We start from the raw sequence: 16,611 nt of genomic DNA, 5'->3' as shown, positions 1-16,611 counted from the left end.
TGACATTAGAATCATATAATTACCTAAATCAGCTCTAATTTTTAGGGAAAATATCATTTCACCACAGCATTTTTAACAATTTTTCAACGCTTTTTTAAATGATAATGATTATAAAGGTTCTTTTAAAAGACATAAAAGCTAAACGTTTTTATTATATGTTGAAAGTTTCATTAAAAATAATGATCAAATTTATGACATCACAGTCTTTGGAAATTCTTTATGGTTTTATTTTCATCTCAGTGAACTTTAAGGAGTTAGTACGTTTCCAATAATACCAATTCACACCACTGAACTGCTGTATGGTCCACTATAGTATTGTCCATTCAGGTTGGAAGTATAACAATGCTCATACCACCAAGCACCTTTGAAGTTTGTGGCACAGCTTCCTCCCCGATCCTTATCATTATCTGAATCTTTGGTTGAAAACGCCATGTCTTTATGATGAAATAATGAATCTCCAGCATTTCCTAAGAAAAATAATACCTTTCAAAAATCGCATTTAATGCAGTTATAGAATTCGTTTGAACTTCCATTAACACAAGTTTAATGTATATATCATTTAGGCATTGACACTTGCATTTACAATTGATTATTAGAGGCTTAGATATAAAAAGGACTTCAGTCAATCTTCATTTGACAATGGTTCTTTTGTCTTTAATGCGTTCGGTGCCAGAGTCCTCTATTTGTAAGAGATAGGACAACGGGTCTGGGGTGAGCGCGGAGCCGCCATTTTCGTGACTACTTGCAAGTTAAACTTATAATAAAACTGTGTGAAATTGGCTAAATGAGCAAAAGAATAATAAAATTCCGCCTTGTTTAATGGAATTTTAAACATATCGGAAACCACAATCAAGCTTTTGGCGTTTTTGTGAATAATTACAGCAAACCAAACTCAATTTCGCAGATTTTAGCTACATTCGATGTTGACTAGTTCGTGCTTTGAAACTAATCGTGACCCACTGCTAGACGTTTTTACGTATGTGAACGTATATTCTCGCAGTTTTCAACTACAGCACCAAGATATTTGTTTTCATTGCTTATAATTTACCAGCGATAAAGAAAATACTCGACATTTTGGCTGCATATTCCTGTTCGGGAAAACACGTTACTACACATATCTCCAGATTTGAATCAATGCTTTGACAGGTATAAGGTATGTAAAAATAAATCACTGCAGCTCATTTTTGGTTATATTTACATTTAGAAAACGTAGAGGCGACTCAACTGGTAAAAATATATTCTTTAGAAATTCACCACTAATAATCTTATTCTAAAACTAAAAAGTATTTTGAATTTACAATTGAGCTGCTATAATTTATTTTGACTTAAACTGTGCCTACCATTGAATCAGTGTTATCCAAGTTTTGTTTTGAAGCACTGTGGTCGTGAAATTTTGCTTAGGTAGTACATATTTTGCAATGTAGTCCAGGCATAAAAATTTAATGCAGATAGATTACAAAAATTTTTGCTGGAAAATTATGAATTTAAAATATTTGTTAGATGCAGTAGCTCTTATATTCTATTTATCTAATGTGAAGTTGTTGATTTCTTGATTGTGAAACTGAGATTATAGTTAAAGTTAATGCAAAACGGTATAGGCTTCTATTTGGTGAAGCATTTGTTGAAAAGGAAATTATGTTTGTGTATTATAAAACAATTCTGCTGTTGAAGAACAGTCTTGTTTGCTACAAATGTCACTGTTTGTACAGACTTTGACATTGTATATGAGTCTGATCCAAGTTTTAATCTATCTTAAAAAAATAATAAGTTGAGTAATGACAAAACTTCGGCATGTTTTCCAAATTATAAAGACCAAAGACCACACCAAATCATTGATTATGTAAAGACCAGAACAAATCATTGATAAACAAATTGAACATGCTCTGGTTTGAAGTACAGTCAGAATGTGTATTTCATTACCAGTAATGTATTGTACCCAGCTGTTTCAGTAAATATTTTATTTATGATTACTGATACTATACTTTCAAAGGATTTCCTAAAGATGCAAAATACAATATTCGAAAGTATATTATTTTAGCATATTGGATTAGCAATAATTATCTCTTGCAGTGGTTAAGAACTTGTAAATTAGAGTAATTTCTGAACATAATGATAAGTCATAATCTTTCTATAAGAAACAGGCTTTGTATGTAAGAAAACTATTGAATCGTTAGCATTAGGACAAATATTTCCAATGATTTTTCACTCGAAAACAATCTTCGTAAATAAATCTTTAGATAAAGATCAGTTAGACACAATGGTCACTACGCACAATCCAGTCTATCGTAAAGCCATTTCTTTTTTTTTCTCGATCCATAATTATGGCGTTATGCAGTTACATGTTTTAGTTATCAAATAATTAATTATTGTAGCCATACCTCCAAAAAACCAAAATATTTTCTCAAAACACAAACAAACTTGTAGTAATCGCCATATAAACACTAGTTGAAATTTTAAAATTAGGAACAAAAATGGCGGAAATTAATCATGCGATCGATATTGTCCAGTCAACGTTCGCAAACCAGAGAACAATACATGTCCCAACTCTTACAAATAGAGGGCTCTGTTCGGTGTATCCAAAGTTTGACGTATGAAACAGACCTTACTTAATGGCGTACCTGGGTATTTTCCGACGCTCAATTGATATATTTGTGTTTCATGCTTATAAATGTGAATTGTCCATGTAAACTTAAATAAATTTCTGTTATGTTTTAGGTCGCTGTTATAAGTTCATAAAAAACTTTTAAATGTAAGAACAAGTTATAATGTATATATCATTTAGGCATTAAAACTTGCATTTACAATTAATTACTAGGGGCTTACTTGAATGCTTGCATTGTATAAAAAAGATTTCAGTCAATGATCATTAGACAATGATATTCACAGTATAGATTCTTTCTTATGTACCAAATAATTTAGTCGTGTTTATTACCTACATGTCGCTCATGTGCTAGGTTATCGTTACGTAATTTACAAAGCTGCAGTTGAATTTGCATTTAATGTTGATGATAAGTTAATCACAATTATTACATGTCACAATCAATCTTTGCGACAGAATCGTTCGAAATTGGAACGAATTTTTACTTGACGTTTGTTTGTTGTATTTTTTCGGTAAGTTTTTAAGTTCAAAATTAATTATACTTTTATTGACAAACAAGGCTTTAGTTCTAAACCAACCGTTACTATCCGTTTTTATCAAAACTTGGAGAATCCCCGTTGCAAACTGCAATCACTCATATCATTCAAAAATATTGTATATATCAAAATGTTTTTTCCTCAAACGTTTATATTAACGTATTAACTTACCAGAATATTTACCAAGACTTAGTTGATATTTTTTATTTTCATTCTTTACAGCAAAATAATCATATTCAGCATATCTTTTGTTTCCTGACCAGTCTCCCAGGTCTACACGAAGTTTATTTCTCCTTGAAGATGTTAGTCGGTATATTTTATTTAATCCAAGCCAAAATTCGCCTTTCAGATCACCAAAACCGTGTTTATAGTCTTTCCAACCTCGATAGAAGTTTACACTTCCATCTAGGCGTCTTTGAAATACAGTCCAGCCACCACCATATGAAGTCATGTCACAGTAGACATTAAAAGATCCTTGACCATCAGGATGAATTTGATAAACTCCACTTTCGCTCTTGCCATTATTTTGTACCTCAGTGCAATCTTTGGCTACTTTAAATTGAAATGTTAAAAATTAAGTTTCTCAAGGTTATGTTATGATAGGATAAACGACTGAATTTTGTGAAAAAGTGTTTTTAAGCGAATGAAATCATTACTAGGTATTATTATTATTTGTTAAAAATTGCTTGTTTCATGTTTCACAGACTGAAAACCTTCAGAACACAAGCATTGCATGTAAGATATGGATATTATTGACTACTGTGAATTACATTTGAAGTGGGGATGCTGTTTTGCAATGCACTCAATTTCAGAATATAAAGTCAATTTCATTGTAATGTGTGCTTACATGAAATTTTTTTATGTCTGAATAGAAAATTCCAGTCTAACTCTAATAGCGTTAAATTGAATAGTAAGAAAGTCATTTGAAATTTTATTAAACCCAGTAGAAATTTAATGCCATCTACTGAAAAACGTTATTACCCATTATTTACATACATTTTTTGACCTTATTTATTGTACCTCTTAAAAATATTGCTTATTTAGGTTTTTAAAGGAAGTGAATTCTTAATAGTAAAACCTAATTTTCTTACATCGAAAGTTAACAAGATATTTATGAATGAACATTATCAGTGCATACCATCCATACTAAGCGGCAGATGACTAATTGCGCAGCCTGTAAGCTTATAAAAATTTGTGGGACTTTAAGTGATATAACTTTCTCCCAAAAATTTCAGTCTTTTGACGAAGTTTCCGTTTCTTATGCTCCATTGCCTTTGCTTCAGTTTTGTTACTCATAGTGTAAACATTATAGAATAAATTTAAATTTCGAACGAGATAAACTCACTACTTTATGAGTTCTATACATAGAGCATTATAATAGTATATCGTACAGTTTCCAACAGGATATATTATTGAAATTTTGATCATTTATCTCATCTAGAATGACAAAGAGTAAAAACTATGTTTAAAGAGAACAGGACTTTTAAAAACGCGGGAATGTAAGCTTCAGCCTACATAGCCTACTGAGTAATCGGACAACGGCCATAGTTGTCTGTTCTTGGAATAAGTTCATAAAGCTACAATCCATTGGTTGAAGACATTTGATGTAATATTATTGAGGTGCACTCATTCTAGGAGGTCTGGAACTGGAAGCATGTCTTTCAAAATGCTTTTTAAAGTTTGTATTTACAGAATTCTTAGTTTAGGAAAGCCAACCAATAATAAACTCAAGGTTGTCTAATATGGTGTATCTAGGTTAGCAGCGCCATGGCTAGATTACTAACTTCAGGAGAAATTTTAAACTTAACCTTAACCCTTACCCTAATCCTAAGCCTACCCCCTCCTTAATGTAGAGAAACTCAAAATGTGTTAATGTTAACATATGCTATTATCATTTAGAGAACCATACACTTTCAATGTTGTGTGCTGAGGAAGTTTTAAGTGTATTGAAGCTTTTCATAAATTTATTACTGATTTCCTGCTTGACCGTAGTGATAATAATGAACTTGCAGGATTCTCAACAAAGAACAAAGTTTTAAAACTGCACAGAGATGCTCTTTATTCATGATCGGTGATAAAAAATCTTGATAAAGACAGTAATATATCCATACCTCTCCTGCACGAGTTACATTCTCCTGAGTATCCTTCCATACACTTGCAGTTTATGGAGGGTGATCTCCGCCAAAATTAATAGCTACATTTTCCAATTACTAGTGCGCATTTTGTCCTTTGCAATGTGCATTTTGTCTTGATCATATTGCATTCTGGAATTTCATAATCGGATTTTGTCCTGTACAATTTCCGTTAAAACGCATTTTGTTGTTGAACATTCCATTATGATGACGTAACATTATTCGTGACTCGCAAAACATCAAATTTTACTCGATCACATTATAATTTATTTATAATTTATTTTCTTCATGCGGTAATAATGAAAACAAAATAAACTAATTGTTTTTCCTACATGTCTACAACCCTGAAACATGGCAGACAGGTTATACTTTGTAAGACTCCTTCGCAACTCTATTTTGGGTTGTATTGCTGACCTCGAAGGAAGTCGAGATCGGGATTTTTGCGTTTTTCGCATTAATTCTTTTTACCATACTACGTTGCGATTTGCTGAAGTATTTGAGCTTGAAGAGGCTGTTCTGCAGTTAATCTCAAACGCAAAAGAACTTTTAAATGTCAATGTTCATCATGATATTAATCCATCTTCTTCATTGAGCTGCCCTCAAGTTTTCAGTGGCACACCAGGACGACCAATGTATGAAGTAAACGAAGATATTCTGCGTTATTTTTTGGATAAGCGTTTTACAGTGAAAGATACGGCAAATCTTCTGGGAGTCAGCAAAAGAACCATTGAAAGGAGGATGAACGAGTTTGGTTTATCAGTTTCTAATTGTTATTCTGACGTTAACGATTCAGATCTCGAGTTGGTCATAAGAAACTTAACGAACGAGTTTCCCAATCTTGGCTACAAACGTATGTCAGGATTGCTATTAGCAAGAGGTTTGCGAATTCAGCAGGACAGGATTCGTTAAATGATGCGAAGAGTTGATCCACAGGGTACATTGTTTCGTGCTTTGTCTCTTAGAGCAGTGCACAGACGTAAATATCATGTTACTAGCCCTTTATCACTTTGGCATGTTGATGGCAATCACAAATTGATTAGGTGGGCTACTAAAAAATACCTATTTTGTGGCGTTAATAAATCTCAGTTTTGCATACAAATGTGCTAGTAGTTTCATATTTTTAGATGGCGATTTGTGACTTTATTCGCTGTAGCACAAACAATCGAGCTGATACTGTTCTAAGACTATTTCTATCTGGTGTATCTCAATATGGACTGCCATCCAGAGTAAGAACTGATAAAGGAGGTGAAAATGTTGGCATTGCTCAATTTATGTTAAACCACCATTTGCGAGGACCTGGTCGTGGCAGTCATATTACTGGAAGAAGTGTGCACAACCAACGGATTGAGCACTTTTGGCGAGATCTTTTTGTTGGTTGTACAAGTCTTTTTTATCATTTATTCTATCATATGGAAAGTAATGGAATATTGGATCCATCAAATGAAGAACATGTGTTTTCATTGCATTATGTGTTTTGTCCAATTATTAACAGAAATTTGGAAATTTTCCAGGAAGGTTACAATAGATCTCCCATAAGAACAGAAAGAAATCTATCACCTGAACACCTATGGATCCAAGGATCTTGCTTAGCCAATAATTCAAACAACCATATACAGCAGGTATTTTTATGCAATAACTCATGACTTTACTTTTAGACTAAACTTTACATTATAATCATCAGACTGGATCCAAAGCTAATTGATGTATGTTGAAGTCAGAATCTAATTTAATATTCCAATTCACTAAGGAAAACCAAGAATTTCCACCCACCTTTACACAAAACTACGCATGTCATGAAACAGATCAGCAACAAGTGATTGTTCCAGAAACCAACATTCCATTGAATGAAATAGATCTTGATGAGCTGCAAAGAACCATTAATCCTTTAAGGCCTTCTAATCATAATGGTGCTGACATATACATTGAGGTGCTTCAGTTTGTAAATACCAGACTGCACCAGGAAGACGAGTGACATTGTGAACTCACAAAACAAGAAAAGCTACTTGACCTATTGTTCATTGGTGTCAATTCAGATAATACAAAAGAAGATATGTATGGCAAGGAAGGCTATAAATTTTTCATTATAGTGATTATTCAAACATTTTAACAGAAAATGTTTTTTAGCACATAAATGCTGATGCACTGACAGAACAAAATTTAATGAAACATTAACATATTCCCTTTAAGTCTTTAACTATAAAAATGATATCCAAAACAAAGAATAAAAATATTTCAATTTTGTGCATCATCCATGTTAGCTGTAACAAGCTATGTTATTGCTGAAAGAGATGTATAAACTGTTCGAAGATCAAATATTGGTAAATCTTCTTGAACCAAATTGCAAAGCTCTATCCAGTTTAGCTTTCAGTTCATCGAAGTTTTCATAACATGGAAGAACTAACAAATGAAAACAAGTTCTATTTTCTGGCAGCAGATTACGATCTTTTGTTCTGTCAACTTTGAGATGCAGGATTGCACCATTTGCAGGCAGTAAATTACACCCAGTCCAAAAAGACAACAGATCTTTAAGATTTGCCCCTAGGAATGGACAAGTATTAAAGTATTACTATAACTAGTACCTCAAACAGTCAAACATTTAAGTTTTTTTTGGAGAAAGCAAAGGTCAAATTTAAAAGCAAGAAAATATTACTGACATTGACATTGTTCAAACAGATAAAGTTACTGCTGCTCCAACATATAATATATAATCAGTTGTGGTGCAAATATTAAAAAGCAAACCATATTCACACAAAAAAACACATACATAGACTGACTACAACCAATTACAACCTTCCCTGCATCTTTCTACCAAAACACTTACCACTAGTTGTCCCATCAATTAGATCAATGTATTGTTTCAAAAACAACATCAGTTGATTACAATGAACGCCTTCTTTTTCTTCTTCAATTTCAATAATTCTTTTTAAGTCGTCTTTATTAATAAGAGAAGCAGTTGATTGTCGATACGAAAAATGCAAAAATCCCGATCACGACTTCCTTCGAGGTCAGCAATACAACCCAAAATAGAGTTGCGAAGGTGTCTTACAAAGTATAACCTGTCTGCCATGTTTTAGGGTTGTAAACTTGTAGGTAAAACAATTGGTTTATTTTGTTTTCATTTATATTACCGCATGAAGAAAATAAATTATAAATAAATTATAATGTGATCGAGTAAAATTTGATGTTCTGCGAGTCACGAATAATGTTACGTCATCATAATGGAATGCTCAATAACAAAATGCGTTTTAACGGAGATTGTACAGGACAAAATCCGATTATGAAATTCCAGAATGCAATATGATCAAGACAAAATGCACATTGCAAAGGACAAAATGCGCATTAGCAATTGAAAATATGGCTTTTAATTTTGGCGGAGATCACCCTCCATAGCAGTTCAATGCTACATTAATTTTACGATAGTATGTGTTGGGTCCACACAAAGGAAAGTGAAAAATGCTTGTCGCTATATCGATCAATAAAATAAAAATAAAATTAACCACGGATTTTAAACGAAACATATTCTTCCTCAAAGAACGCAATTTGTCACTCAGTATCCACGTTGACGTACCCAGCAAGCAAGTTTGTTATGCAATGTTGGTAATTTTGGTGTTCGCGCATTTCGTAAAAACAAAATAAATGTTGAAAATTTACAGAGTATGAACAAATTTGCTGGCTGTTTGGGACACTATAAGGGATATACTAAAGAAGTTAGATAATTGAAAAATGTTTAGAAAATTATCAATTCATCAGTAGTTCTCACAAAATGTGTCAAAGCTCATATATTTTGGCATGGCTTTGCCTTGTTTATTTAAAGTAAAATGAATGAAAAAACTACTCTCAAAAACCATGTGAGTACTTCGTAATCGCCTCAATTTGAACAGCATGCACAAAGAAAATGAAAAGTTTCAAATCTAGTTTAATTAAAAGGTGTAAAAGTTTAAACTCTGTTTTGCAATATACTGAAATTTTAAGAAATTTGATAAACATTAAGCTCACTGCACAACAAGCTCAATTTGGAAGTTTTTCAATCTATTTTCATGATTTTTTTTATTTAAGACTGATTTCAAGCCCAAGTAATTGTTTAAATGATGTAGGAAACAATTATAACTTAAATTTAATACCCAAGAAGTTTGATAAGAATAGACAAACGGCAAAAATGTCCAAATTAGACACTTTGCACTTTGAACTTAATGTTCATCAAATTTTTTATAATTTTGGAAGGAAGAACAACCGTTTACTAAGGCAATGTAACTTTGAACTTTTTAACGTCTTTCTATTTTATGAACATTAGCGTGGGAGTTTTTGCAAGTATTAGATTATTATGTCAAATAAGTAAATATTTAACTACCGTTTGAGTCAGGAGTGATACTGTGCATAGCTACAGCCAAATCAAGATAAGCGTTGTTTACAGGAAGAAAATATTCACGTCTCGTACGTTGATCTGTTGTGTTATGGACACTAACGACACTTCGTCCAACACTAGTTATGATATAAATGAAATCCCCAAATACTGCCATGGGACCTCGTGAAGTTCCAAAATCAGTTACATTTTGGGAGTAGTAAACATAGGAAAAAATATTTCCGCTTGAATTTCGCCAATAAATCTTCTCTTTAGCCATGTCAAGCGTTAGATCATGTGCTATTGACTGAAGTGAAACTGAAAGAATATGATGTTTATTTGCACTCACGCTCCATAACCATAAGAAAAGTTCTGTACTTCCTGCCAAGAATAGATACCTTAATAAAAATATTTGTTTTGCACATTAGTTTTCTCAATACGTACTGAAATACATAAACAATTGGTAAGCTAATATATGGAAGAAAGGAAAGATAGAATACTTTTTTAGTTTAGACAAAGATGTTGTCAAAGTATTCGGAACTACTTTCATATACAGACGGTTTAATGGAAAATATTCATAAAATTTGATGATATAGCAACATAAAGCTATTGTAACTAACAGGAAAAGATCACCTCTATCATCTGAAATCTCTCTTTTAAAAACCGAACTAAAATATATGAAGTAATTTAACATTGCATGAGGTTCAGAACATAATAATAAATGTAATATGTTATTTTTATTCACATAACTTCTATAATGATTGGTATTGTTTGCGATTATTGTCGGAATGAGTAATGCTGTAGTTTAGAGTGGCTGCTGAATGAATTGTGTTGGTAATTGATAATGCTGAAAATTAACTGATGCGTGGAATTTTTGTTCGAATTGAAAATTTGGTGTTGGTAAATGTTATGCACCATTTCATGTAGATATAAAATTAAGAAAGCTTTGTCATTTCAAATTTAGGCTTTCTTAATTTTTCAGTTCCATCTTGCATGAAAATTAGCAGCTTCTTGGATGGATCATCATCCACAAATGTTTTTAAAAGAGCTATAGCTTCAAAAACATTGTCTTTTGTTAATACTTTTTTTCTGTTTGTTTGGACAAACGTTTTTTTATAACTATCTTAACCTTCTCTTTTTAATTGTCAAATTTTTTCATTATTTTTCTGAAAAATCAGAAGAAGATTGACACTGGAGCTAACGCTATTGGCATCATTTAAAAATGTTGACTCTATCGCCGTGTCATGTTCGTGTTTTTTAGAATCTTTGAATTGGACAAGCTGCAAAAACTGCTTGAACACTATGGCCTTTACTTTATCGAAAATGTTTGATAAAACTGGTAGTTTTGATTATCATCGCAGCATATTTGCATTCTCCAATACATTTCTTAAATGTATTATATATTTGAAAAACAGTAAAGTCCATGTGTTCTTGTCGTTCATTGCTACTTGCCCCGAACTCTTTAAAAACTTTCTCGTATATATTACCGTTCTTTTGGCTTTTTGTGTTCGTGAAACTTAACTTTTTCTTGTAATATGATAACAATTAATGCCTAACATAAAGTTTTAATTAGAGCTATAGAAATAAACCAAAAGCTGTAAAATTGAATTTATACTGACATTTCGTCCTTACTCAAGACATATTCAGGCAAGTAATAATTTATAATGAGATTTTAAGACAAGATATTGTATTTACAAAAGGTGTTGAATTACGACTAAAGGAGGCGGTGTCAAATGGATTATATGATAAAGAAGTTGGAAAGTAAAATTTAGTGAAGTTAAGAGAGGTTAAGTGGAATGGAACCTACTTGCACGAAGAGTGAAGGCTTGTATTTATTGATTAGAAGGCTCTCATGAATGGAGAGTTCATAGGAATCGTTAGAAGAGGAAATTATTTTAAAGTCGTAAATTATTTATATCATATTCAGAAAGTTCTCGCTCCAGAAGGCTTTTAAGCCAATTTCTTTTTAATCACATGATTATTATCTTCAGATTCATCATCAGTGGAGCAACTACAGACCTAACGTTTTCCTAAGCTACGCTAAGAAACACTGCATGAACTAAAGGTCGTGAAATGATTTTCCATTCAGGTGATTTGATTGGAGGTGTGATTGAATTTATTAAAGGGAAGTGTGCAGCCACTTAATTTGCAGCTCTTGACTTTTCAATATACTCTGCCATTCAATGCAAGTTAAAAGAAGCCTTGAAAAACTATAAACTTGATATATTTTATGTTTTTCTAAATTGCCACGTTTTTGAAAACTAAAATCCATTTTTATATTTTTCATGTAACTACGTGGGAATGTGTGTAGTTCTTTTATCTTCATTACAAAACGAAAAGTTGAAGTTTTTTACGTTCACCACATTCGTGAATATTTATAAATTTATTGCCATTCCGTATTGAGATTGTTGCACATCCCTTACACTGCCTCAAAAAAGTATACAAAAGAGCACAGTATAGCAACAAACAATGCTCCCAATTTGTTGAAATCCTATGTGTAGGGCATATCTTATTAAGCATATGATTACCATGGAGGCGTCAAGCAAATTGCATTTTCTGTCATAGAAAAGCGCTCTTAGGTGGCCAGCCTAAGCAATTAATGGAATTAAATGTACAACACTTAGTTGCACATTGAAGTCGTACTACTTTTTTGTAGGTTGTGGAAAGCCAAGGTTCTGTGAGTATTTGACTAAAGTTTTATGTGCAAAGTAATTATTTAATATTTTATTTCAGTTTCTAACGCTCTGTTTTATTTCATTTAATGACTTCATCATATAAAAACATTGATCCCTCCGTTGTTATTATTTTTTCAAAGCTCTTTGGTTGCTCAACCTAAATATCGCTGTCGATTTTTGCAATTTCACGATCTGCATGTTACTTTCTACTGCATGCGTGCTGAATAATCACACGAAACGTGTTCATTATTGCAGTTGGTTTGAAATGCCTTATAGTCACGCAATAAAATTTTGCTGGCCAAATCTCTCCGAAAGACGTTGATTTTAATAAAAATCTGTCGAACTATATGACGTTTATTTCTTTACAGCCAGCAAAATACTTAATATTCGCTCCCTTGGGAAAAAGCGAGTTTTGATTTCCCGGGAAAATCGATATTTTTTTCTATTATTAAACCTTTAAATAACAAACCATAATACGGACTTATATAATTCAAATTTTCTATTAAATTAAAACACCGTCTCTAAAAACAAAAACTCTTACCTTACGTAAGAAAACCCTCCAATAGAGTGACATAGCTTATTAATTTTACGCTTACAAGTAAAAAAAAGAATTTCAATATCGCCTTACCCATGTTTTGAGTCAAATGCAATGCTGGAAAATTGTAAGCCTGGTTGAAGCCTCATAACACTTGTAGTTTTATTTTTCAAATAAATTTGGTAGATAATGTTCGTGGAGTCAATGTAAAAGAGACGACGACCAATCCAGTCCACTGTAATGTCATGAGCAAAAACATTTTTCGCAAAAATTTCGTTTCTAGTCAAGTCAAGATTTCCCCGTTTTATGTCTTTGTCATCAATGTAGTAAAGCACATTCTCAACTACATCCATTTCTATGTCATTATATCTTGATGCATGGTCAGATTTATTCTTACTGGAGCCATTAATAGTGCTGACATGAATATCTCCAGTAATAAAATCAACAGAGTATATTTTATCAAAGCTCATAATAATCAAATACGGCTTTGGATAAACATCTAAATAAATAATAAAGAAATTATAAATAACAACGTTGAGAGTGGATTATAAAAATGCAAATTTGTATAGACTTTACGATCATAATATTTAGTGAAAGACCAGAATAAGTATTTTTAGAAAGAATTTTTCACTGTAGAAATATTACTAATAACTGAAATTAAATTGGCTGCACAACTTCTACCTATTTTTGTTGAATATTGTTTTTGGTGCTATGAACAAGAAACTATGAATATTTGTCAAATCTAAAGATTATACCTTTGTAAAAACACATTTCTGTTTGCATTTGCATCATTTCTTTGTTGTATTGTTTTACTTCCTTGCATGCAGTTGTGTTATCGTCATTGCCATTTTATCAACGCAAGTTTCCATCCATTCTTTCACGTTGTCTTTTAATGTCTCTAAGCTTTTCTTGCAGATTGATATGTCGTCATTACCATTTACTATTTGGCCACTAATAGACAGGATTATGAGAGTCCCAAGAAACGCTTTTGTTGAGCTTGATATCATCTTTATTTTCTATTTATTAGAAGGTGGACGGTTACTAATTTCTTTAAAGCTTTTGTAGTAAAACATTTACTTTATTTATGAAAGGCTTGTCATCAATATAATCATATAATCATTTGTTCTTAAACATTTTTGGTATATAAATCAAGTATTGATTTCTATAATTATGTAACATTTTAACTTCCTTCTCCAAAAAGTATGTTCACGTTTGCTTTCAGATAATTTATGATGATTGGATATTGTTGCAATAGATTAGACAAATTGTTCATTACAAAGACTCATGTTTACAACAATTCATATAAGTAGAGTTTATCCGCCTAGAACGTGTTGTGAATAAATATATGTAAATAAACGAAAGCATAGAAAGAAATAAAACATTTCAATGTCCCCTATAGGGAAATGACGCAATATATGAAATTCACCAAGAGCGGTTTAGAAAAAATTTAAAATGGGTTGATTTCAAATTTGCTCATGTTAACTCAGTCTACAAGATGAATGGGAAAGACGTATTGCTTAACTAAGCCAGCAAAATTAAATGCCAAATAATTTGTTGCGCAGTGTTTAATAGACTAGCAGGCCTCTCTGTAACTACATGTCGTCTAGTTACAGAAATGAAGGCCGTTAAACAATACATGATATTCTGCTTTACAACATCTGTCAGTCGTATAGAGAAGTTCGACTCTCATAATTATATAAATTCTGAATTGAATGAAATTTATGAGCATTTTGACAGAACTGCTAAAGTAACTAAAATATAAAAAGCTAAAAAATTCTTACTTCTTCAAATATTTTGTTTTAGACAATTAAAAGGCATTTGCCATTTGCCAAAAATATTCTTGCAATATTGAATAATTGTAGCAGAAGAAACAAGAGACGAAAAATGTATCATTTGTTCTACATGCATTCCTTGCTTTTTAAAATGACTTCTGTATTGATGTTTGATGTTGATTTGCCCCATTTTAATTTGTTGAATTATGCACCTCTCTTCATCATTTCCCTCAATCCTAAAGCTTAGTTTTAATGTCCAATCAAATATTCTTTATCACACATGCATTCAAGTTTTAGTTTACTATCATTCTCATGTAAAAACGTAACACAGTTTGCAAATATTTTATTATTCTTAAATGTCTATGATAGTTAAAAAACATTTTTTTGTTATCTCTATTTAGAAAAAAATACTTAATGATGGTTGCTTCAAATTTTTTTGATGTAGCTACGATTTTCTCTAGCGTATCATTGGAAATATGATATAATATATTTCCAGACATTCATAAATATAAATAAGTAGAACTTTATCTTTAGTTGTGATCAATCAATTCGTTTTTGTTTCCATCATAAGGATAGACATAAAATGACAAAAAGATTTGCGAAACGGTAAAAGATTTTAAATAATTTTAGACTAGTCAAATTACTAAATGGTAGCTATGTATATATGATGATTAGCTGCGCTACTCTAAACTACAGAAAATGTTTAAAAACATAAAAATGTTTCATAATGCTTTAAGTATTTTATAAGATAAAGATTATGTTAGATTATCTGTTGAATTACGTATAAGCATGACTATGATAAATGAAATGTATGTCTTGATGAGGAAGTTAAATCCATTAGAGCTATTTTTTTGCATTATGTGATAGGCTCTGAATTTTAGGTTTTCTTTATGTTTTCTTTGCTTACCATTGAAGAGGCAATTTGGCTATCAATGAAATTTCTCTTTTGAATTCTGACGAGTTGTTTTCTATTCTTCTCAAACAGCAGCTTAGAAAAAATGTAACTGAAGTAGAAACTGTCTTGTCCTAAAGTGCTAGTAATATTGGCTTTTTGAATTTTGATATCAACACAAGACAAGTACTTTTCTGTGGACGGGACACAAATTTTTGATTTTTAATTATATTTTGGATAAAGAGCCGTAATTGCAGAAATTTAGTGTCAGAAAAAATATGCAACAAAAATATTGTTTCAACAATTCCAAGAAATACCATTTACATTGAAAATAACAGACCAAATTATTTTAATTCCTTATAACAACAACCCGGGAAAAAATATGTTTATGATGACGTTATTCAAATTGGTCAACTATTTCAAGTGTCTCTATAAACTAAAAGAAAAATGTGCACTGCAGATGTTAGTTTCCGCTCATAGATAAGATATTATAAAGCCAAAAAAGGAGTATTGTCTATAAGCAACTTTTGTTCAATTTTTATAGTTCATTATAATATGTTTTACCCTATTTTACTTAACCTAACATGAAACTTTCTAAAGTATATCAAATTCAAACAAGGCGAGTTTCTTAGGTAATTATCTTTATTTATCCCATTTCACATGATTTTAATTTCTCATGTTTTTAATGAATTTAGTTTATTTCAATATATTCATTCTCTTTCCTCTCTCAAAAAAGCAGAAAATAAGGACAAAAAAGACACATTAATGGTTGCAGACCCCCATCCCCCTAAACATTTTCAGAGCAAAATTTTCGACTTTTATTTTACATGATATACATGATATTCTGTTTACAACATCTGTCAGCCGTATAGAGAAGTTCGACTCTCATAATGATATAAGTTTTGAATTCAATGAAATTTATGAGCATTTCGATGGAATTGCTAAAGTAAAAAAACTTTAAATAACTAAATAGAGGAATTCAACTTTGAAGTATCAAAAAGTTTTAATTCTTCAAATATTTTGTCTCAGACAATTAAAAGGCATTTACCATCTGTCAAAAATATTCTTGCAATATTGAATAATTGTAAGAGAAGAAACAAGAGACGAAAAATGTATCATTTATTTTGCATG

General features: G+C 31.4%; 1 protein-coding gene and 1 pseudogene across 1 annotated transcript; one reads left to right on the top strand and one right to left on the bottom strand.

Annotated features, from left to right (window-relative positions):
• On the bottom strand, positions 1 to 5,292 carry LOC124454255 (annotated as a pseudogene).
• A 606-nt stretch (positions 5,293 to 5,898) lies between these two features.
• LOC124454254 lies at positions 5,899 to 7,390 on the top strand. Its single transcript, XM_047005071.1, has 2 exons — positions 5,899 to 6,886; positions 7,015 to 7,390. The coding sequence occupies exons 1-2, from the start codon at positions 6,392 to 6,394 to the stop codon at positions 7,237 to 7,239; spliced, it is 720 nt and encodes a 239-aa protein (XP_046861027.1). The 5' UTR covers positions 5,899 to 6,391; the 3' UTR covers positions 7,240 to 7,390.
• Positions 7,391 to 16,611: the final 9,221 nt, after the last annotated feature.

Source organism: Xenia sp. Carnegie-2017, unplaced genomic scaffold, assembly GCF_021976095.1.
Source record: "Xenia sp. Carnegie-2017 unplaced genomic scaffold, XeniaSp_v1 HiC_scaffold_3, whole genome shotgun sequence".
In the NCBI taxonomy this organism is placed as follows: Eukaryota; Metazoa; Cnidaria; class Anthozoa; order Malacalcyonacea; family Xeniidae; genus Xenia; species Xenia sp. Carnegie-2017.
The sequence above is the reverse complement of the archived record's forward strand: the minus strand, read 5'-3'. Positions and strand labels throughout refer to the sequence as shown.